Genomic DNA, 23,933 nt, shown 5'->3' with positions numbered 1-23,933 from the left:
CTTTAATAGTGTGCATTCCATGCTAAGGCGTAATTATTGGCTCTTGTTTTCGGTCTCTTTCATGGTTCACATGTAATGTCAAGAACGTGTTTGTGTTGCGGTGAGAACTTTATAATTTATCATTTTGCAGAGGTTGACACCATTAACACAGTTGGAAAATTCCTTTCGTCATTTCCCGCCCTCCGCTCGATAAACTGTGACGTCCAGGCGGCATGCGCTCTGAAAAACTCCGGTCGGCTGGTACGCTAACTCGATGTCAATCGCTTCCTCATTCGTCCTCATTCATGACCGTGTCTTTAAGGGGCCTTCAGTCAGGCCAGGCTTAGGAAGTGTCCAGTCTCCTCAGTCGCACAGTTGCACTGTCTCGGAGTCGCACAGTCTCGGGACTGGTGTCAATCTAGGAATCTCAGAGGTCCATATGCGCTAGAGTTGCAAAGTTTCCCTACCGCATTACCGGCATGCCGGTAATTCTTCACTACCGCAGGTTTTTTTGTGGTATCTGGCATGTCTTGCCGGTAGCATGCCGGTATTTTTGGTTTTGCACAAAAAAAATATTAGTATATGATTCAAACTTTGGACACTAAGAGGAAAATGTGGCATCTCTTGTAGGGGTAAACTGGAATTAACAATGCAGGTTTTTTAGTATGCCGGTAATTTGGTGGTGTTTTTGCTTTGGGCGTGGTAGCATGCCGGTATCCCCAAAAAAATTTGTGGGGCGGGGCGGTGCCGGTAGCAGCCTTTGGGGGAAACTTTGCAACTCTAATATGCGCCCATTCGGATCGTCGGCGTCTCGAACGGGAGCAGTCCAGCATGTTAGAATGCCAAAAGTAAAAATTACTTCACCCGAGCCATCTTAAATCAGCAACAGCTCTAAACAATACATCATTCAGTTCCATTTGTAAGCTAATGCCAGCATTTTATTTTCACTTTTTTTTGTCATTTGCACATCGTTGCTGAGTCAGAACAATACAAACTTGAGATGATTAAAACATCGATATGTAGTATAAATCGTTCTCTTCCTAAGAGCATTCTTCAAAGTTCCTTCTGATGCAGTCGTCACTCTGAGCATACTGCACACTACTGGCTCATATGAGAACATTTTGCATTTTCCCCCTTATGCTTTTTGTTTTCTTACTTTTTTAGCCTTGATTGCCATAATTTTGAGCATTCAATGAAATTGACCATTTTTTGATGATGCATCGTTAAACCCAATCATGCGAAGTGAACGAAGCGATATCAAAATTTAATGCCTGAGTAACATGTCACCTTTCCAGTGAAAATACACTAAACGATTTACCGGATAGGTTAGAGTGACACTAAAAAAAAAAAAAAAAAAAAAAAACAGAAAGTTGGAATATGACTTTGCTAATTTGTGTGTTACGAATTACGATATCCTCAACCTCAACGAATATGCACCCAAACTGTCTCTGGATGAAATTGTTGGGGTAGCCCTCGCCCTCGACCTTGACTGTGGACATCGCTGTGCGCTAGAATCCGGAAAATTAAGGAAGATAATAATGTGTGGATACAATATGATGAGGCCTCACTTGGCATCTGCAATCCGTCAAAGTCTGGGCCTTCGCCTGCAGTATCGCTCCATCCAATCCCTCACAGCTCCGATCGTGGCCCTCACACGACTGTCAAGCCTGCCACAGACTTGGGCGGCCTGCTTGTTTGTTGAACTCTCTAAAGGACGCCCCCGGAAATGAAGTCTCAGGGACTCGAGCCTGTATTACTGGGAGGCCAGCGCCCCGTCGACCAGGGGATGTCCAGGTTATCGCAGCACCGCGTCTGGACTCGGCTGGACGTTTGATCACGAGCTCGATCCTGTAGATAGAGCTACGGCTTCCCTCCAGCTTCCCGAACCATCCACAGCTTCGCAAATCTTCGTGCCAAGGGTCCATCTCTCGTCAAGATCTTCGTCATAGTAGCTCGGAGGCATGACGTCCCTTTCATTGAAGATCATCTGCCTCAGCTAGTCCTTGTTTCCATTCCCCACCTTGATTCGATGCTGCCTTTTTTTTCTCGTGAGTCGAGAGTTCATCCCCATTCTCTGTCGACTTTCAGTAACTTTGCATGGTCGCACGCGGTTTAATTCGGGTTTTGAAATAAGTCCAATAATCTCCTGAAGCGTACGTTTTCAATGAAGGGCAGCAATAGTTGCATTGTGGAGACCGAACACTGACGGTTTTAGCGTTTATTTTATTGTCACTTGAAGATAGTATAGGTTAGAAGCCATCCAGGAAATCAGACTGCTATATAAGAAACGATTTTCGTTTCATACCAGGTACAAGTTGTTCCGGATTCTAGCGCACGCCCCTGTACTCCACATGCCATGCTCAGGTCGGGCTACATCGTCTATTTCTGCATATCCCAGCAGGATAGAGGAGCTTGGTCCTTGCTCTGCCCGAATTCCAGGTTATCTGCCGTCGAGTGATGTTCGCTCTGCCTGTAGTGACGTTTCCGGCTGTGTTGTCGGCCTGTTCGGCAGTGGGTGTACGCCGGTGGCGGAGCGGCGGTCTGACGGGCCTCTGTGTGTTGTCTCCCTGCAGCTGGACCCGGGATTCACGTGGCAGATGCTGCGCGACCATTTCCGAGAGGCGGGCGAGGTACGCTACGCCGACATGAAGGGCAAGGGCGTCGGCGTGGTGCGCTTCTCCAGTCCGCATGAGGCGCAGCGGGCCATCAGCCTGATGGACGGCTCGCGCTGTGACGGCCGCACCATCGACGTCCGCTCCTACTGAGCCCCCGGCCCGCCGCGCATCAACTGCCGCCCACGGGCGGCCCATCACCTGCGGATTTTACTGAAGCTTTGCGATTCTCGCTGAAGAGGCGCTCTTCCTGAGCGGGGTGGGTTTCCTCTGACGCGCTGTATAGAGACCTCTCGCCGGCTGGCGGGCCGACCTGGCGACCCAGCGCTGCCAGCGGCGTGGCAGCGGGGAGGCGCCGGGACCGGTCGGCCGGAACGGGAACTTGCTCGCTCCTCGAGCTCAGCCGTCGGTGTTTTCGGCGCCCGCTCGGGACTCTCTGTCTGTCTGTGTCTGCTAGCGTCCGTCTGCGTTTCTGACTGGCGTCCAGCGGTCTGGCGTCTCCACCACATTGGCAGCCGGCGGCGTCTGAGCGGCGCGGCACCGGCCGACCGCCAGCGGCGTCTGCCACCGGGCTCCAGCGGCAGTCGGAGGCCGCCGGCTGTCGGCAGCGTTCATGTATCACCCGGTGTTCATTTAGCGCAGAGACGTACAAATACATAAAATGCCTCGGCACCTGCGTATGTCATCGGCGGGAGTTGTTTCTGCAGGGGAGACTTCGGAGTGCTCGGCGGCCAGTCGAAACCAGAGTCGATCTCCAGGACACCGCGCTTATGTTCAGACTGACAAACTCTTGGAGCGTCCACGGTAAGGCTGTCTTTCATCAGCGTGACCGAATAGCAAATGCGATAAGGAAGTTCTCGTTAAATAGGTGTCTCTAGCCGATGAGTGTTTGATATTCACGAAACATCTGTAGTGGTGAATGCTTAGGCATGGGAGGATTTTACTATTGTTTGTGCTAGATGCAGCCTGATTGTGCATTCGGAATGCCTTTCAAGTGGCTTCCATTATGTTTGTTTGTATAAGGTCAAACTGCTGCGAAATCACCAAGGTTCTAAGCAAAAAGTGCAATAGGTTTTGTGATTAATGTATTTATACACTTCTCACCTGGTCTTGGGCCGTCTGGTTCCATCTACGGTTTAAATTGGTGAAGTAACTTGCGGTTAAAAGATGCAAGAATGGCAATGTACAGAAGAGTACCGAACAGTTGATGGTTCAAAGCGGACATCTCTTCACTGCTGTGCTTCTGAACGCGGAATATGGTAAACGACCTGTCATATCTGTGAAACACGAATCCAAGATGACGCTGCGAAGACAAATCTTCAGGCATCCATATCCTTGATATCTTTGTTGTACGCTTTATCGCTCGTAGTCGCAAAATTTGTTCATATCTCTTTGCCCTTTCACTCATTCCTTTCATCTTTTCCACTATTTGATCGATATAAAGTAAAACGTTCTTCGTGCATTTTGTAGGTAAAATAATGTGTTTAATTGTTTACTTGCTTTCCATTGGGTGTTCCTTGCAAAGTGGTTAACTCTGGTAAGTTTTTGGTTCGTATAGGAAATACCTACGTCCTTCGCCGCAATATTTAATATATTGGACTGATGGCACCAACTAGTTAGCTAAAAACTTGAATAATCAGCTTGAAAAAATTAGTCTTTTTGAAGGTTCTCAATGTTCTGTGCCAGCTATCTTGTTAGTGAAGTTCCGCACAGTCGTTTATTTCCCCGTGGCTGCATGCTCTAACAGTGGATTGCTTTGCTACACGTAAGCAGTAACAGCTTGGCAAATGCGACAGGAGCGCGAACATTGTGATTGGGATGGAAAGACGGTATGCCTGAGCTGGTGATATGGATGTTTGAAATGGGAGCCGCCGTCTTATTTTGGTCCCAGTCCACTCAACGCCATGCGTTGTGCTATTTGCGTTGATATAAAACTGCTGAGACCAGCAGCCTCTCAGCTGCGCATATTTCGATTAGGCTTTTTAGTTCGGATGTCGCGCTGAACGGCAGACAGGCCGCGATCAGCAGTATGAGTCACGCCGTCGCTGGACCGAAGACAGCATGCTGCCTGGAGTCGTCTGTTGGATTCCGCCATCGAGTCCGACCTCCGCGCCGCGGCGAGGCCTCCTCTGTTCGCCCGGTTACTGGGAGTTCAGGCATCGTTCGTCCCTTCGCGGCGCCGGCAGCCCTCTCTGCAAAGGCTATACCACTGGTAAGACGACTGTGGGCCGCCTCGAGCGGACTTTGTTGTGTTTTCTGTGTTCGTTTCACTACGATAGTTGGCCGATTGCTTTATCCCGTTTGTACATTTTGCTGGTAGCTCTTCGGTGTGGGTGTTTGCTCATATTATATATACTTCGTGCCTAATGTCCGGTTCAGGTTGGGTCTAATTCACGCTCTTTAAGCTCCATAGTTTTGCTGCGAAATTAGTTAACTTCGAGTATAATCTGCGCATTTCCGATATCCATACTACGTCGCCGGGAGAGATCGCGACAGCGGACTGAGATGACTGGAAATTTATATCCCTACGCTTCCCTTTGCCCTTGCTGTTCGTGTTGTTTATATTTGTTTTATCACACCTTTCGTAGCGTCCGTCCTCCTTCAGTCCAGAAAACGGCTCCGTTCCTTCATCTGCGTATTCTGAGCAACAAAGTAAAAATACAAGAAAATACACTTGTTACGGAGCGAGCGAAGCGAGCGTAGTCTTTCCTTAGATTAACGGAAATTTCTGAGTATGAGCGGCCGGCCGTGGTCACGCTTTTGCGAGGCTTATATCTCAGCAACCACTTGACCGATTTACACGCGGTAATTTTTGTAGGGTAGCTTCATTCCTTCTACCAAGTATTGGACTATTCCCGATGCATGTGGGTGACCCCTTATGCACGTGCCACGTGCAAAACGAAGAGGTGTCAGTTTTGTAATTGTTGCAATATCTCGGTAACTACTTGGCCGATTGCGCTGAAAGTTGGCATGTAGGTAGGCACCCACTAGGCACTGCATATACATGTGCCAGAGTTGGGGTGCTGCTGCACGTGCGCACGTGCAGGGGTCGTTTCCAGATCTCGGGAACGGCTGGACCGATTGCGCTCAAATTTGGTACACGGTTAGGGACCGGTTAGTAGGGTGCCGTGCACAAGTCAGTTGGGACCCATTTTGCACGTGCGCACGTGCAGGGTGCCGCTTCCAGATCTCGAGAACGGCTGGGCCGATTGTGCCCAAATTTGGCACATCGCTAGAGACCAGTTAGTAGGGTGCCGTGCACAAGTCAGTTGGAGGTACCCCCTCGCAATTTCGCACGTGCAAGGCCCACCCTCTCGCTCGCTCCGTTAGTCGCCCCAAAAGGCGTTATACTGGTTCTCTATCGTACTGCTCGCTGGTTTTCCTCTGTGATTGTTGATGTACTGATCGGTGTGTCTTTCTTCCCTTTCAACACATACGCATTCGCCTTCCTTTTGACCGCTCTATGACTTGTGCTGTCAGCTACTCGTACTTAGAAGCTGTGAACTATGCACATATTTGGTTCTGATGTGTGGCACGTCTCACCAAGGTGCTCTCCTAACGGCGAGACTGACGGGGTGCACTGATCGCCGGGGAGGGCGCCCGCTGACGGGGCTGATCGGGTGCAGTGTATCGCCGGGAGTTCGCTCTGCGCCCGCTGACGGGGCTGATCGGGTGCAGTTGTGTCGCCAGGGGAGGGCGCCCGCTGACGGGGCTGATCGGGTGCAGTGTATCGCCGGGAGTTCGCTCTGCGCCCGCTGACGGGGCTGATGGGTTGCAGTGTATCGCCGGGAGGGAGCGCTCTGCGCCCGCTGACTGGGCTGATCGGGTGCAGTTGTGTCGCCAGGGGAGGGCGCCCGCTGACGGGGCTGATCGGGTGCAGTGCATCTCCGGAAAGGGAGCCTGCTGACGGGGCTGATCGGGTGCAGTGTGTCACCGGGAAGGGAGCCTGCTGACGGGGCTGATCGGGTGCAGCGTGTCGCCAGGGGAGGGCGCCCGCTGACGGGGCTGATCGGGTGCAGTGTGTCACCGGGAGGGAGCGCTCTGCGCCCGCTGACGGGGCTGATCGGGTGCAGTGTGTCGCCAGGGGAGGGCGCCCGCTGACGGGGCTGATCGGGTGCAGTGTATCGCCGGGAGGGAGCGCTCTGCGCCCGCTGACGGGGCTGATCGGGTGCAGTTGTGTCGCCAGGGGAGGGCGCCCGCTGACGGGGCTGATCGGGTGCAGTGCATCTCCGGGGAGGGAGCCTGCTGACGGGGCTGATCGGGTGCAGTGTGTCACCGGGAAGGGAGCCCGCTGACGGGGCTGATCGGGTGCAGTGTGTCGCCAGGGGAGGGCGCCCGCTGACGGGGCTGATCGGGTGCAGTGTATCGCCGGGAGGGAGCGCTCTGCGCCCGCTGACGGGGCTGATCGGGTGCAGTTGTGTCGCCAGGGGAGGGCGCCCGCTGACGGGGCTGATCGGGTGCAGTGCATCTCCGGGGAGGGCGCCCGCTGACGGGGCTGATCGGGTGCAGTGTACCGCCGGGACGGGAGGGAGCGCTCTGCGCCCGCTGCCGGCGCGGCTGTGACGGCTCCGTCCCGCACTGCGCCCTCAGTCAGTGGTCGGGTGTCCGGGGGCGCCGGGTGCCCGCCGCAGGACGGCGCTCGGGGCGCCGGCCACCAGTCTGGCGTGGTCGCATCCTCGCGCCGCGGTCGGCCCCGGCGGCTGTCCCGACCCGCCCGTGGTCACCTCCGCCGTCCGTCAGCGCAGTTGGCCGCCGCTCTCCCCATCTACCGACTCTCCCGCCAGCGCTGGTAAGTGAGTCCCACCGACCCGCCCTCCAGTGAGCCGACCGGTGACTACCTACGGTGAGTGACTCAGATCGACTCGCCGTTCAGTGAACTCGGCTGTACGGTCCACGTCGTTCACATTCAGAGGGACTAACGGACCATCATATCATGACTCCTTTGTTTATGATAGGTGTGTAACATGTGATGACGTATGATTGATATTTTCCACTTATTTCATTCTCATTCATTTCCGATCTCCTTAAATTATAGGAGAATCGGTCGACGGTTGCATTCTACACGCATTTTCTTCGTTCCGGTAGGTTTCAAAGGCTGTTGTCCCTGGTTTTGCCGGGCGGCTATATTGACCCACAATTGACTCGCTCCATATTTTCAGCAGTGGTGTCTCTGAAAGTGTTCGGCAACATCCGCCTCCAGCTATTTTTTTTTGCGATATGGGAGGCGATGTATTGACTGTCCGCGCCACTGAGAGCTTGAGTAGCGCTGAGTGGGCTCACAGGCCTCCTGAGCACATCTTCAGGTCACTAATCAGCTGCCACCACCGACAAGCTTCGTCCATGTAGCGGTGCACCGACAATGCCCAGCGTCCACACTCCTAGCCTGTATACAGGTGGTGCTCCAGTCGCCGGCTTTCCCCGTTTCGACTCGGTTCTCTGGAGTCCTGTTATGTTAGAAAGGAGCTGCTCGGATGGGTTGTGCATTTGACGTACGCATTTCAGCCGCGGCGGTTTTTCCTTTGGGAACATTTGGAAACAGACACCTTCGCAATTGCTCAGCGGCGGCTGAAAAATAAATAAATAAATAACATTACTCCGCTATGTGACGGAGCTGAAAATGTCGAACCGTCTCCGGACACGAGTCGGCTCTGGTCACGTCAGGTTTCCACGGGTTACTGGATCATCTCTAGGTGCACGCTCCTCTCCGCCAAGAACCAGTCGCATCAGCAACAAAATGACGCCGTGTCTTCTCGTCCTGACAGAGGTAAATACGCCGACCCCAGCGGTGGTCGGCTTCTGCTTTTCTGCTTGCGATGTGAAGTCTGCCGATAATCAACGTTCAAAATGTCCGGTCGCTAGGGAATAGCTCGCTGAATAATCCGGGCGCTGGGTAGCTGATATTTGACTCTCGATGCTTTCGACCGACTTAAGATGCGGGCTAATGGTTGAATGCATTTAATAATTAATCACAAACATGCGCATTTATCGCTAATGTTAAATCATCACCCATCAGTATTGCCATTTCATCTTCGGGGAGCTAGACGCCCACATCGGTTAATTCCTTTTCCTGAAAATGTATCACGTTTTCAGAGTGCGAGCACTGCCGATCAATCGGCGTGGTGTCAGCCGTGCCTTCAGCCGTGCCCCTCGTACCCTGTACTGTACCTCTGCGTGGCCTGTCGTGGACGCCCCGTGTGACCGGCTGCCCGGCTTTACAGGGCGTCCAGCGGCCGTAGCGGGCCGCGTCTGGAGCCGGCGGCCGTCGTCGGGGCCGGAGGATCTGGCCGCGGCCGGGCGGAGGGCGGCACGCGCCCGCACCCACTCTGTGATACGGCTGTGAGACCAGCTGCCGGGACGGGCAGCGATACTCAGTGATCGGTAGCAACAAACTGTGCTTTACAACGGAACTGTGCGGGTTGGTGGATCCATGATTTGTGATGTGTTTTGTGAATGCTTGTTCATTTCCGTTCTTAACCTAGATACGCATTGATACTGCGGAAGTTTCGGGGCGTTGTAGCTCGGAAGTCACGTTTTTCCATCATCATCATCATCAAACCCTGAGAACAAAAAGCCATACAAATACTAATATGTATTCTTTGGATATAAAATTCGCAAGTTCACAACAACTCTTGTTTATAAATCGCCCATGACCAGAGCAGCCTCGATAGTACAAAATGCCCCACCTACGGGCGTATCCACCCACTCGACACCTGCCTGATCGGCCCAGGCCTACAGACACCTACAGAGGAACAAAACACTGTCAGTGGAACGGACCGAACACAGTCGAGAGAAGGCGCACGTCACCACTCGATAAAATTTTCCAACTTCTAATCATAAAAGTTATTCAGAGAAAACAACATCTGGCAGTTGGACTACCTGTTAAGTACCATTTCCTAGCACCCAGTTTTCCACAGGGATCTCGTATTGCAGTGTCTGATGGGCCCGCGCAGCATGCTTCGGAAATGAGCGCGTGTCTGAAATGTGTGTGTGTGTGTGGGGGGGAGGGATTCGAGTCCAACCAAGTCATCAATCGTCTTGCGATTCCATCCCCGACCTCCTGTAAGTATCGGCATGATCTACGCCTATCAGGAGGCCCCACAAATTATCCGTTATAACAACACGCACTATGGAGGGATGTCGCATCGGCACACGAATGTGCCTGAAATAACGTCCGAACTGTCCTACCCCTCACTCTCCCGGCGCCAGCAGCCAGTGCAGTCAACAGTCGGCACTAACCATCCCGAATGCCACACTCTACACGCCCCACCCGGTATAAAATCACACAACCGCCACCACGCCCCACGGCACACACGGGAATACTTCTGGGCAACGTGACGCGAACATTGCACACGAACGAGTCTTGAGAACAGCCCGGCCGCACCGAGCGGAAACACAGCGCGCTGCCAGCTCAGACCTCGGCCGGCAGCTGGGAGGGAGGCAATCTCACACAGAGTATTGCGGTCCTGGCTGGGGCGCGGCCGGCCGCTGGGACGGAGCAGGTGTTGTCCCGGACGGGCGGGCGGGACCGCGGCGTAGACCGGCCGCCTCAGTCGCCCAGGTCCGAGTCCCGGTCACCGACGATATAGAGGAACTGGAAGGCCAGCGCCAGCAGCCCGGTGCCGATCAGGTCTCCCAGCTGGGGACAGACGCGGGGGAGGGGTCAGCGCTCGGTGCCACAAGCTCCCGGGCAGGGAACTGGCGGATAATAACTGCAAAACTGACGGGACACTAATTGCGGGACTGGCGGAGAAGGGCCGCGGGACTGAGGAGACGCGACCAATAATACAGACGCTGTGTTACCCCGCCTTAGAAGGGCTGCTGACTTAGGATAGCCCACCGACCGTCATCCGCACGACAGCCTGTCTGTCCAGGTAGCACGTACCGCCGTCAGGTAGGGGATGGCCGAGTTGTCCGGGTCCACGCCCTGCTTCCACATCCAGTTGACCATGCAGTGCGCGGCGTACAGCAGCACCAGAACCTGAGGAGACACGGCGCGCCGCCCCGCGTCAGGTGCAGCCAGGCGCCGGAGCGACTGGGTATCGCGGGCGCTGAGCGGCTGCACGCCGTGAAAGACGGCTCCGTAACGGACAGAGCTGAAACGCTATACGAATGTTTAAAGAAAAAAATGTACTCGAAATACACGCGGATGCATATGTAATAACACCAACAAGGGAACGATCGTGAGCGATGGGAATAGCTGAGGGAGCCAACTGGCTGGTTAAAAAAAAAACGAAAGATCGATATGGAATAAAATGTTTATCTACTTCAAATGGCGCACGATACGAAAACTATGCGGTGATGGTCAACACTCATCGTTCCAATCAGGCCCGAAATGTCTTAATTCGTGACCGAGCGGTATAGCAGAGTGGAGCCGCCGGCACTCGGGCTTTCTGCAGCCGCGCCGTGCAGTAGCGTACACCGGTGACCCACCGCGTTTGTAGGTACGGCTGCCCGGCGGCAGGCGCGCGTCTCACCTGCAGTAGCGCGGCGCAGTTGTACACCACGAGGAAGGTGGGCGTTAGCGACGTGTGGCCCGCCCGCAGATAGCTGATACTATAGCAGAACACCAGGTGACCGGGCACCACCATACCGAGCAGAACCCGCGCCGTCCGCGAGTGGCCGCCTGGCGACAGAACGGGCGGTCACAATACTAAAGGTCGCCACCAGATGTCACACCGAGCAGCACCCGCGCCGTCCGCGAGTGGCCGCCTGCCGACATAGGGAGCGGCTACAGTACTAAAGGACGACACCAGATGTCACACCGAGCAGCACCCGCGCCGTCCGCGAGTGGCCGCCTGGCGACACAACGGGCAGTTACAGTAACTAAAGGTCACCAGCAGATGTCAAACCGAGCAGCACCCGCGCCGTCCGCGAGTAGCCGCCTGCCGACATAGGGAGCGGTTATAACACTTTATTTTTTTTCGTTTTGTTGGGTTAGGCTCTTTCTGTCTAACGATATTATTTCAGAGGCGGAAGGATGATAGGAATTATAGGGGGAGACATAATGGTTTGGCCTTTACTCACTATACCCTGGGTTTTGGCCGCCACCTTGGTGCGCCGCGGGGGCCGAGACACGCGGACAGGTCACTCAGCCCTGCTAAAGGTCACCGCCCCCGGCAACGGGCCTGCTTTTTGGGGAGCTCCCCGCATGGGATAAAGGTGACCGTCCAGCCCCGGATCAGGTAGTTGAGGTGTGGAGAGGGATTTGAGTATCCTGAGGATGGAGATGGCGGAACGGACTGGAGGGTTATAGCGCCTAGCGGCACAGCTTATGTAGGTAACGAGTAGGATTAATAGGCCGTGAGAGGTTTCCTCCTGATACGTCTGAGGTGGCGCGGGCGCCTATTGTAGTGTTACCAACCGGTGACGTCAGGTAGCATTCACGCCGTCCGCGCTGGGCAACAGAACAACCGCAGTAGCGTCTGTCTGTCACCGCCAGGCGGCATACTAAGCGACACCCACACGGTCCCTACAGGACACGAACAATCGAATTGTTACTAAGCCGGTTCGCACTTGAGGCAGGACGTTTAAGCCCACACATGTGGCCCACACATAGTGTTTGTGACGGAAAGCACGCGTTGATGTCGCGACACAAGTGGTACACTGTGCCAACACAGGTCGCGCCAGCTGTCACCGAGTCGTTGACTTTGCCCCCCTCATCACCCTTCGTCGAGCCGACAGGGAACGGAGAGCATGTGAGCAGGAAAGAGAATCCCCCTCTCCCCTCCCATTGCACAGTGGGGATTTTTCCGATCTAGCACGTATTTATTCGTAGAGGGCAAACCATAGGTAGAATTGTAGCCAGATTGTGCACAGATGTTGGCTGGTGTGTCCTGGTGAGAATTTTACCTGTAAATGTGCATAATCAACATAGTATAGGGGGTTCAATTGGACCCCCCGCTCAGCCTTTTGGCCCCTGATCAAGCTAGAGCTTCGCGGAAAAGTCAAGCGTGCTGCCTATGACGAAATTAGGCCGAATATATCCAATTTCAAAGTCCAAGGTCATAAGCTGACTTTCCAAGTCAGTTTAATGACCCAACTAAAGTTGGGAAATCGGACCTCTTGAAACTTCGCAAAGTTAGGGTGTTACGGGGTATTTTGGGGTGCTGATCACGAATTTCATGTTAGTTTTGATCACAGACGATGTCTTTATGCATTTAGGCCAGGTCGGGTCAGGTCAGGTTAGATCAATTAGTAGGCGTCCTGCCGGCCATCCATAGAAGTGTCACCTACTACTGATAGCTTCGTAACATGGAACGAAGGCACTAGAACTACTTCGTAAATATTCAAATGGCTGCTAAAATCGAAATCAGCACCAAAAACTACCCTAGAAACAAGTAAAACTCGAAAAAGTGAACCAAGGTCATCAAAAGGTCAATGACCTTGACTTGACCTTCACGTGACCTTGACACCCACCATTATGCATGGCACCAACATCATTTCACATATTTGAACGTTTAAAACCACAAAAAGACTGGAAACCGCGGATAATGTGAGCTGGCATACGCCGAATCGCGATTCCGGCCAAACATGGTCTCGAGAAATATGCCACAGGTCAAAGGTCAGTTGGGTCAGAGTCATGAAATTTTTAGGTTAGATGTAAAATTGATGATCTCGAGGGTACCGAAAGTTTCGGCGCGATCGGCCGCTTTTTGCGCGAGTAATTTGCGGAAAACCATGGGGTTTTATCCGACCCCTTCCCCCTCCCCCTCCCCACAAGTGCGATGGTTAATAAGGTTACGGTATGTATAATTTACGCTTGTCATCCTATTCCTAATGAATGTGTCTCAGAAAATATGCATCATATAAATCACGAAGTAAAATTATTCGCCTATGTCCGGAACATACCTATATCGTGCTGTTTGCCGTAGCGTTCCTCGAGTGGGGTGTTAAGATACTCTAATGTGAATATTCCGTGTTCAGGCAAGTTTCGGCAGCCAAACTAGGCGTTGTCTTGTGCAGAAGAAAGTGGCGAATTCGATAGGATATATTTCGGAGTGGAAAAGTGTGGAGAACATTGCTGATTTCCTACATTTATTTAGAATACCATTAGTTCAATATGGTGTCTGTAAGGGTTTTTTGTAAAGGGCATTTTTGTGACCTTAGTAAGGTTGTGGCATACTTTCTGTTTGCCATTCCATTCCTAATAAAGGTGCCTTTCAGACGATATGCAACTTTAAGACCTCGCAAGATTAAAACCAACAGGACAGGACAATGAAATTGAGCTATACTTTCGGGCCTTGCTGAGCCCATTGAGTAATCACGCATGAGTGTGAACTTTGGGCGCATTTTTCCTAGTTTTGCTGTGGACATACAGATAAAACAATGCCATATATGAAAAATTCAGACATTTCTTAGCCCTACTGACACAAAAAATAAACAAAAATCCAAAAAAATATTTTTTGAATTAATAGGCGCTAGATCGGAAAATCCCCACTGTGCATTGGTGCGGCAAACGGCCGCCAACGGCGTCTACCTCCCCCCCCCCCCCCCCGCTGCAGCTTACCGGTGCGGCAGAAGGCGGCCCACGGCGTCAGGCACACCTCTCCCCCCCCCCCAACTCACCGGTACGACAGAAGGCGGCCCACGGCGTCAGGCACACCTCGTGGCCGTCGGCCCGATGGTGGCCGGCGTGCGGCGGCTGGCCCGGCCGGCCCGAGCGGTGCAGGTCGGTCGAGATGCGGCTCGCCTGCACGGCCACCAGGTTCCCGCCCACGCCGTTGATAACCGGCTGGAACACGGCCACGCCCTCGTACGCCGACACGGCAAAATCGAGGATCAGGCCTCCGGCGCTGCGGGGAGGGGAGGGTCCGTAAGACACAGACATCTCACTGGGGAGTGAGGAGGCCCGGCTTTCAAACAACAGCCACAGGCGCTACAATATGTTCGGCAATGTATGTACGTACGAGCTTGGTCCGATGAGAGCAATTAATTTGGAAAGAAAAAAAAATTCTGTATGGCTTGAGCTGAGCTACAAAGCACAACATTGTTTAACTATCGCGCTGTCCTCTGTCAAAAGCAAACCATGTCGGGCCTTGGGTTCATCTGATCAACTCCCCAACAGCCATGCACATGCCGACAGCAGTGCAGTGTTCCGGCGAATCAATGGCCGGCCAATCACAGGTCGTTGTGTGTTGTCCGGCCGTCGGGCCGTCGCTCGCAGCTCGCCGTGATAATGATCGGCACGTGAGATCGATCAGACGGGGCACAGCCGGCCGGCAGACGGCGGGTCGCGGCGCGACGACACCGCCTGACCCCCAGTGCAGCTGCGGACTGCACACGGAGAGAGGCCGAGACAGAGATAGGTACGGAGAGAGGCCGAGCTCTCCCCGGGGTCGGTACGGAGAGAGGCCGAGCTCTGCCCCGGGGTCGGTACGGACTACGGAGAGAGGCCGAGCTCTCCCAGGGGTCAGTACGGAGAGAGGCCGAGCTCTGCCCCGGGGTTGGTACGGACAGAGGCCGAGCTCTCCCCAGGGTCGGTACGGAGAGAGGCCGAGCTCTCCCCAGGGTCAGTACGGAGAGAGGCCGAGCTCTGCCCCGGGGTCAGTACGGAGAGAGGCCGAGCTCTGTCCCGGGGTTGGTACGGAGAGAGGCCGAGCTCTGCTCAGGGTCGGTACGGAGAGAGGCCGAGCTCTGCCCCGGGGTCAGTACGGAGAGAGGCCGAGCTCTGCTCAGGGTCGGTACGGAGAGAGGCCGAGCTCTGCCCCGGGGTCAGTACGGAGAGAGGCCGAGCTCTGCTCAGGGTCGGTACGGAGATGGCTCAGTGAGCTCTCTCATTAGGTGGTGGGTAGGTACAGACTTGATGAACCCTTCCTATGGACTGGAACGGAGACAGGATGAGCTCTCCACTGGGGGCTGATGAAGAGAAAATGAATGAATTTCTCTAGAAACCGGCAGGAAGACAGACTAAATGATTTCTTCCTAGCGGCGAGCCCTCCAATGGGGGCTTATATAGAGCCAGGCTGAATGAATTCCGCGGGAGCTAGCGCGGAGACGTGCTGAACGATTTGTCCCTTGGGGTGAACTCTCCCCTGGGGGCTTACGCAGAGTCAGACTGATTGAATCCCCCGCCGAGGATTGACACGGATATGAACTGAATGATTCCTCCCTGGCGGTTGAGACAAAAAAGCCCAAATGAGAATCCCTCCGGGAACTGGCGTATACACAGGCTCAGTGAACCCCCCATGCGAGTGGCTTAACCTCTCTTTCACTGACACAGTGCGGCGCCGCCCTTCCACCTGAGGCCACACGGCCCTCCGGGCTGACCGGCACGCCGGGCCGTCGGGTCGCCGGAATTTTCTGGCGTCACAGCGGATATCGAACTGCCGGCCGCCAGCCGAACGACATGACATAATGACCTATACATTATGGTAACTGGCTATACTGAACGAAATTACGGATAATCAGCTCTTATCAGCCGCCAGGACTTTCGACAAAGGAAATATCTGTTCTGCAATGGGACCGTGTGAACGCTGCTCAGGAACCCAGCGAGTCCGGCGGCGCTAACCATTCTGTACGGGGTCCGGCGGTCAGACCTCCGTTAATGGAGGCCACGTCTAGTCCATGGTGCTGTGTGCAGTGCACTGCTGATGATACTGTCTGTACTCGTAGGAAGTTTACCTGATATATTGTTCACACAGCTGATCGCTCTGTCTGCGCTGACGGGTAGGGTAGTTAGCTCACCTGCTGATGAGCATGGCCGTGATGACGGGCGTCCAGCCCTCCATCAGCACGATGCGCGTGTACTGGTTGCGGTGTGACACCCACGCGAACACGGGAATCAGCAGCAGGTACACAACTATAATGGTGGGCGCCAGCCACGGGTCCGGCCCTGCGCAAAGGAAAAGCCGTCAGCGGCGATCCGGCATCACTGGCGACTCCAGTGATATTCAAACGAGTCTCTATCTAGTCACAGGTATTCCAAGAACACTTCAGACCAAAACGTATCACTTCATTACGTTTACATAGTGGAGTAAATAGGTCTTTTTTCATCGAATATTTAAACGACAAGTTGACTGAGCTATAAAAGCCCCGTTGGTGTGCATAACCCGTTCCCAGACATCCGATCGCTCAATGCCGGATGATGGAGTAAAGTTAAAGGAAGGTGAGCCGACGCTCACCGGTGTCCCCACACACCCCCTGGCGCTCACCGATGGCCCCACACGCCCCCCCCCCCTGGCGCTCACCGATGGCCCCACACGCCCTCCCTGGCGCTCACCGATGGCCCCACACGCCTCCCCTGGCGCTCACCGATGGCCCCACACGCCCCCCTGGCGCTCACCGATGGCCCCACACGCCTCCCCTGGCGCTCACCGATGGCCCCACACGCCTCCCCTGGCGCTCACCGGTGGCCCCACACGCCCCCCTGGCGCTCACCGATGGCCCCACACGCCCCCCTGGCGCTCACCGATGGCCCCACACGCCTCCCCTGGCGCTCACCGATGGCGCGGTAGAGCAGCGAGGCGATCCAGGCGAGCAGCGCCAGCGTCACCAGGTCGCCCATGCTGGCCGCGATCGGCGTGGCCACGTTGTCCGGGTTGATGTTGAACCGCTGCGAGCCCACGATCACGGCAATCATCACCGTGCCTGTTAGGTACCGCAGCAACACGTCAGCGGCCGGCGCGTCAGCCCGAGTCATCAGAGGATCAGTACGTCACATCCCGCCACACTTATCACCTCGTATCAGAGCAGCGCTGTACCCGCGTTACATCAACACTCGGTAAGTTTTCCAAAGGGCTGTGTGAGTGTCCTTACGTCACAGCAACAGCCCTACACAACCATCGGGGGATTTCGGGTTAGTCGCCAGCCAGCCACACATCAGCTGCGCCTACTCCCATCTCATTGGTGCGTTAAAGCTTCAACATTTCATCCAATGCCGACCCTCCCATTTTACCTAATGTATGAACGATCCGACCGACCGCTTAGACCGTGAGACCGCGAGGCGGGAGGGAGGGTATGCGGTTTCGTCGACCAGCGAACGGCCCTCCCACCGACGGCGATTCCCTCAGCCCCCCCCCCCCCGCCCCTCAGCGGGGTGAGAGGTGACTCGTACCGAGGATGAGCGAAGCCAGCGAGGCGGTGACCACGCTGCTGGCACACAGCAGCAGCGTGTGGTGGATGTCCAGCTCGCCGTCCGGGATCCAGCCCATCACCACGGCCGCCGTGGACGCCAGAAAACCCACCACGATCGCCTGGCACTGCGGGCAGAACGGCATAGACGGAACTGCAGCGGTCCACAAACACCACTGCCGCGCGCAGGAGTGGCAGGACACAATACACACCAAACTGCCGTGGAAAAACGACGTACACGCCACAACTAAGAGCTACGAAGTCTAAAGCAAGATTAAATATAGCACGGAACACTCGCACCGGAACACACATGGAAAATGCCTTACGTATTTGAGCATTGAGGTGAAGTAAATTGGCCTCCATTGGTCATGAAGCATTGACCTTTGTAAATCAAAGGATACCTACATCTAAAACAAAAAAGAAAATGCCTTAAAGATGATTTAAATCATGTTTAAAATCATTTTCATTCGGTTTAAAATGCGAAATTCCGGTCAAAATAGCACATGGTCACTTTTACCGCCCGGGAATCGTCATCGGTGATAATAGGTCAGCGATGGGTGCAGTGGCACCAATAGAACACTGGCGCGCAGCCCGGTATGACAGGACACGAAACGGTTCGGCCTAACATACACCTCCGGCACGCTACAGGTGCGGTACGTGTCCTCGGCCTCGCCGGCCCGCTCCCAGTCTACCGAACAACTCCTTTATCGGAGCGGAGATCCGCCCGACAAACGCCAGTCGCGAGCACCGACCGGCGGCCGGCCAGCCCACCCGGCAGACCGGTGTGCCAGTTTTCCTTATAGCTTCAACAGGGACTGTGGACGGACGACAGCACTGAATGGTTCCTACGCCGCCTGGCAAACTGAGTGTGATCCCACACCGTCCAGCAAACTAGGATAGCTGCCGCTGCCCGAAATACCACGAGTTTACCACGAGTTTGTACCCACGAGCATCCCTGATTGTGGGTGTGACCCTTAGCAGTCCACTGACCGACATACCCACCGACAGTGACAACAAAAGACTCGAAAACACCGATATACATTCCCGGGTTCCGGCCGCTTGGCGAGGCGGTAAACACAGCCGTTTAGACACAGTCCCACACAGACAGGCGCACCGACTAACCGAGCGGGCCCACAGTCCACGGGTCCCACGCACCTGTATGAGGCCCATGTTGCAGAGCAGCAGGCTCCACATGGCGCCCGGCTCGTCCATACGGCCCAGGTTGGCGTGGGTGCTGAGCCGGGAGGCCAGCGTCATCTCCAGGTTCCCCTTGAGGCCGAGCAGCGCCGGCACCAGGATAAACACCTCGGTCACCTCGGTGAACACCCTCCAGTGCTGCCGGTAGGCGGTCAGTGCGAGCGTCAGACCGAGGCGGGGGCGCGAGCGCAGGGACGAGACGGACCAGGGGAGACGACACAGACAAGGGCAGGACGAAACGAGCCAGGGGCACGGGCGAGCGTCAGACCGGGGTAGAGATACGGGCACAGGGGTGAGACCGAGCCTGGGTGGGACAGCCCGACGACACACGGACATCGGGCGGGATGAGACCAGACGGGGCAATGAGGACAGGGGAGGGGTCAGCCGGGGCGGACAGGATGCAGAAGAGACAGACCAGCGACACGCGTGCCATACGTCGGCCGGATGTGCGTGGTAAACAACACGGACTATCTGCTGAGGGCGGCGGTCCCCCGTAAATAAACACAGCGCACGTGGGGCATGTGCTATACCAGACAGACTGGGAAGTGGGAGGGGACGCAGATCAGTAGGTGAACAGACGTCAACACCTTCCGAGCACGGGACGCATTTGGCCCGATAACGGTACAAAGATAAACGGGATATGCTCAGTGAACTATTTAGGCACGCCGGAAGAGATAAATACGATCTGATTCCGTATAGGTATACGCTGACTAATATGCTGCGATACAGTATTGATACCGAATACCGCGTAACACACTTAACTGGCATACGGCTAACCAGCGCACAAAGCGCATGTAATACAGCACCACTGCAGTTCACTGGATGTTGAAGACCCAGCTCGACGATCGTTTGCAAGCGTAATGCACTGCGTCAACAAATACGCGCAGAACGTATCAATTCGCTATCTTGTTTCTCAAGGAGATGAACCATGGCCCGGATACCGTTTCGGTTCACATTGTCATAATTTCGAAATAGCCCTGGAGGGATTGTCCCGGGCTTCCCAACGTGGCTCAGCAGTGAGCAGCACACGCTGGATCTCCGTGCCACAAATGATGAGAACTGATGTCCCTGACTCCCGAGCCACGACTCTTACACATAGTTCCCGGGCCCAGCTGGCAGTCGGTCTTAGTGGCGCGACACGCGGTGCAGTCCGCTGAAGTTTCATCGACGGAGCTAAGCACGGCAGGGCCGAAACGGATCATTTTTGTTCCTCCGCTACGTCGGCTACATGGACTTCACCAACCGAATATATGTAGTTGGAATCGGGCATATAATCTCCTAAAACTACCATAACATACGTGTGTTTTGAATTTTGAGGCAGTATTCGTGTTCGCCATTTTTTCCTTGTCCGAATTCATGGCTGCTGAAACCCGCGACTGCACGAACTTTGTCCACAGAGCCACAGTCACGGTGTATAGGTACAACCACCAGCGATGGGCGTCCGTCACCGTGCATCGATTACACCCTGACCGGAGCGCGACCCGAGCGGCCCTCTGCGCCGCTCCTATTGTCGCCGGATTTTCTCGACGGCCCCTCTCGGGACGCCGGCGGCTCCTCCAGACATCGACCAAGTCGCGGCCGGAGCAGATCCCCGCAGACCGGCGGTCAGTCTGACCTCCCACCGGCCCCCACCAGCCGTCTAATCGATACCCCTTCCTGCGACACGTTAATGAGCCCCCGTCCGAGCACCCGAGCTCCTCGGACTCTGTCACATGCAGCCTACCCCGCACCTACGGTACCCAAAACCCTCCGACCAGAGCCGAGCCCAGTCTGACCAGCCCGGGGCTGTCCGTGACTGCACCGACAGCCATCTGGCGCCGTTTGCCAGATAGTAACCAGCCCTTGTCACCACACGGTCTCACTCTGCCAGCGCTACCACCGTCACCCAGGGAGTAAGTAATGCCAGCGGCCTGGCAGCCGTCCGACAAGTTGCTGCACCATTCTGCACAGAGCACGGCCGGCGGCCCTGTCGAGCCGCGCGTTCCACCTACAGTGCCGGCCTGCGCGACCCACTTCACACATACATAGTGTGGCACCCAGCCAACCCGGCCAAACAGGCCTTAGGCACACGTCTATGGCACTCACCCAACCCGGTTCTGCAGAACATGTCCTGACCGCGTCGGACTCACGCTGGCACCAAAGTCCCGGCCGGGCCCACCCGTACGGCGGACCAGCGCCGCGTCGAACCCACCTGTACGACATCAAGCACGATGCCGGCGCCGACCATGCCGAAGCCGGCCACCAAGTACGGGAAGAACACCTGGACGCCGATCGAGAACCAGCTCTCCTCGGCGGCCGGCCGCGGCGCCTTGCGCACCTCCACCAGGCCGTCCTCCGAGTCCAGCGTGGACTCGAGCGTCAGCGGCACCTCGTCCTCGGCCAGCGAGGACATCTCCAGCGCCGGTGAGGGCGTCATGGCGGCCGCGGCAGCCCGGTGCCGGGGTCGCGCCGCCTCACCCACTGCAGCCATGGTCGGACCGCGCCTGCCACAGGAGCACAATCGGTCACTTAGCTGCTGCTGACCAACAGAAATGGTCACACATGGCAGTTGGCACCAGCAATGCAGAGGCACAAAGCTGCCACACACAGGAAGAAAAGGGTGAGGGATGTTTGGGGGGGGGGGGGCATCTATAGTATTTCATGACTCTTAACAGCTCTTGTCAAGAGCATTTCAAAACATGCCAGTATGCATAAATCGAAAAAGTTCAATTTACCATGACCCTAATTAGTACAGCCCACTGCTAAAGTAATGTAGGGTTTTACCAATCTCAACGGTTGGCTTTGACTGGCGATTGTTTAATGCGGAGTGATCGAAAAGAAGATGTAAATAGCTAAAGTTGTAGCTGCAAGGGTGACGATACATATAAGCATCATTCAAAGTTTCATTGTAGTCTGGCTAATCGTTCCTAAGCTTCAGAAGCAGAACATACCCATGACTGAAAACCCACATTACTTCTGCTGTGGACATTACCTATGGCATTTAACTACCAGTCAAAAAACCAGTAAGGTAAAGATTAGCCGTCATCTTTCAGCATCTTCCCTTTGAAAAATGGCATCTCACCTTTTCCTTCAAACAGCAAAAAAAAAAAGATTAGGCATGTAGGTACATATGCATTACAATTTTCCAGCTGCTCAATTACAAATCTTTTATTGTTAAAAAGCAGATGCTGAAATATCAATAAATAGGCCCTTTCAATCTGATCAAAATTGAAATAAGCTGGAGCTGAGACTGGAATATTTGACTCCTTATCCAACTGGATTGTGAATCCGAAACCAGTAAAAATTAAGGTGCCACTTACCATGAATTCTGTTGTCGTCTATAACTAGAATTTCACACAAATTACAATTAATTCACTATCGCCTGTCAATTGATGTGATGAAGGAAGTGTTCCAAATCCTTCAAATAAGAGCACCAACCACTTTCAGCCACAGGATAAAAAAGGTAGTCCAGAAGAATGTTACTGGTAGTTGATGTCGGTTCAACTGAAGAAATTCCAGAAGATACTAACTAAATCACAGAACTTAATACATTAGAGCGACGTAAAGACCTTCCCCATCAACACTCCAATACGAACTGACGTCGACTCGTAAACGAAACTGCTGCGCCATATATAACGAAATAAAGTGCTGCCATATGTTCCCTAATTTTTGTTCACTGAACCTTCGTTTGTGGAGGAAAACTAGGCCAAAGGATCTCTGGAATCTGGACCAAATCATGGAAGGTATCAGGGGTGGAGAATTAGGGGTTTTTGGGGTGCTCGAGCACCCCCTAAAATTCAAAAGTCACCATATCATAGTGCTTCAGGGGTGCTTAAATTATGTCTAAGACACACATTGCTTCGCGTAAGTCGCAAGGAGAATAATGTTGCTGGGAAAACGTACCTAAAATGTGCTTTTCTACGCAAGGATTCGACGCTTCCATTCGCCAGGCGGTAGAAAAGCACCCCCTGGGATTTTGACAATTATCCGCCCCTGGAAGGTATAATACCACGGAAATTTGTTTTTGATACCCCGATCATATTCCTGGTACTTGGAAGTCTTTGTTAACTTTATCATAATCTTCTTCAGCCATGCTCAATTATATGCGAGTGCATATTCGACGATATCGTCGTTGGGACTCGGCCCAGGCCCCAGGCAAAGATGAAGAGCACGGCAAAGCTAGACTCGAAAGCTTAACCATTGGGCTAAATGGTCAAAAAGGGGTTTGGCCGAATGAATGAGCCTGTACAATACGAATCGTCACGCTCCGGGATCAATAAACGACCTGAGAGCTTCTGGCAATGAACATAACTGATTCGAAACATCAACACTTACCGGAAATCTTCCGCGGTACCGGGCGAATCGCTGGCCGGAATACGAATGCTGAGGAGGTCGGCGCGGTCGGGTCGCAGGCCGGCCGCAGGCATCTGACGCGGGTCGGCGCCCGGGGCCAAACGGTCCGCCCTGGAGTCGATCCAAGAGGGGCGGCTGCCCGCTGCGGCCGCGGCCATTCCGCCGGACAGTAACTCTAAGGAAGACGCCCCCAAAGCGGACAGGTAGGTACCGAGCACGCAACGCGGAAAGTCGGCCCGCCGTATACCGGTGCGGCCGCCCGGAGACCCCGGCACCGCGACGAAGGTCATCGCGTGCTCCTGCTACACCTCCCGCCGCACGTCAGCAGTGACAGCTCGTGACGTGGGAGCCGATCACCGGGGCCACCCGTCGACCGTTTACCCCGCACACCGTCCGCGCCGCGCCACAGCTGGCACCTACGCGTGCGAGAGCAGGTGTCTTAAAACCAAAACAAACGACTCCTACGGGCCGGGCCCAACTTCCGGCCATATCCACGTGCAACCTTTCTCGGGCGGCATGTTTCTGCCACGGCAGTGACGGCCGACGGGCGCCCAGCCAGTGTCGGTGGTACCGGCGCTGACAGGTCACAAATCTGCCACCGGTGTCGGCCTGTGTTTAGTTCCCGGCTGCGATAACAAACTGGTCGGCCGGGACAGACACAGCCGGCCGGCCGGAATGGAAACACAGCACCGACCGGTACACAACTCCCGACCCGTCCGGTCCGCCGGCGGCGCGCGGCTGGAA

At 54.7% G+C, this 23,933-nt stretch overlaps 2 protein-coding genes across 7 annotated transcripts in view; one reads left to right on the top strand and one right to left on the bottom strand.

The window, feature by feature from the left end:
- The window catches only part of LOC122382747 (myelin expression factor 2-like), a 24,854-nt gene extending 15,637 nt beyond the window's left edge, over window positions 1–9,217 (top strand). For 3 of the 4 annotated variants that reach the window (XM_043368488.1, XM_043368486.1, XM_043368487.1), the window contains exon 10: window positions 2,553–3,261. In XM_043368488.1, coding sequence (XP_043224423.1) covers window positions 2,553–2,744 — 192 coding nt within the window. In that variant the 3' untranslated portion in view covers window positions 2,745–3,261. Of the gene's footprint in view, window positions 1–2,552; window positions 3,262–8,809 lie in introns of those variants that run through there. The other variant, XM_043368489.1, reaches the window with a different exon arrangement.
- LOC122382749 (solute carrier family 41 member 1-like) lies at window positions 9,166–23,933 on the bottom strand. 3 transcript variants are annotated; one of them, XM_043368490.1, is made up of 11 exons: window positions 23,172–23,445; window positions 21,049–21,340; window positions 18,816–18,995; window positions 17,644–17,788; window positions 17,031–17,177; window positions 16,275–16,422; window positions 14,157–14,383; window positions 11,364–11,386; window positions 11,066–11,191; window positions 10,474–10,569; window positions 9,166–10,227 (listed from the first exon to the last, which is right to left on the bottom strand). In XM_043368490.1, exons 1-11 carry the CDS (start codon window positions 23,345–23,347, stop codon window positions 10,138–10,140), a joined length of 1,650 nt encoding a protein of 549 aa, XP_043224425.1. In that variant the 5' UTR covers window positions 23,348–23,445; the 3' UTR covers window positions 9,166–10,137. The 3 variants fall into 3 exon arrangements, with proteins under 3 accessions (XP_043224425.1, XP_043224426.1, XP_043224427.1); XM_043368491.1 differs by lacking the exon at window positions 11,364–11,386 and having other exon boundaries at window positions 11,066–11,214; window positions 23,172–23,933; XM_043368492.1 differs by lacking the exons at window positions 11,364–11,386; window positions 23,172–23,445 and adding an exon at window positions 22,157–22,449 and having other exon boundaries at window positions 11,066–11,214.

The sequence above is a fragment of the Amphibalanus amphitrite genome, unplaced genomic scaffold, assembly GCF_019059575.1.
Source record: "Amphibalanus amphitrite isolate SeventyFive unplaced genomic scaffold, NRLGWU_Aamphi_draft 000146F_arrow, whole genome shotgun sequence".
Lineage (NCBI taxonomy): Eukaryota > Metazoa > Arthropoda > Thecostraca > Balanomorpha > Balanidae > Amphibalanus > Amphibalanus amphitrite.
Note: the sequence above shows the minus strand (reverse complement) of the source record. Positions and strands in the feature narration are given on the sequence as shown.

Excerpts from the sequence above, each read along its gene's own strand:
- LOC122382749 (XM_043368491.1), bottom strand. The coding sequence starts at position 23,479 with ATGACCTTCGTCGCGGTGCCGGGGTCTCCGGGCGGCCGCACCGGTATA. Across the intron at positions 16,423-17,030 it reads GCTGCTCTACCGCGCCATCG|GGCCGGACCCGTGGCTGGCG; the intron begins GTGAGCGCCAGG and ends TCCTTTGCGCAG. Across the intron at positions 14,384-16,274 it reads ACGGCCATGCTCATCAGCAG|CGCCGGAGGCCTGATCCTCG; the intron begins GTGAGCTAACTA and ends CCCTCCCCGCAG.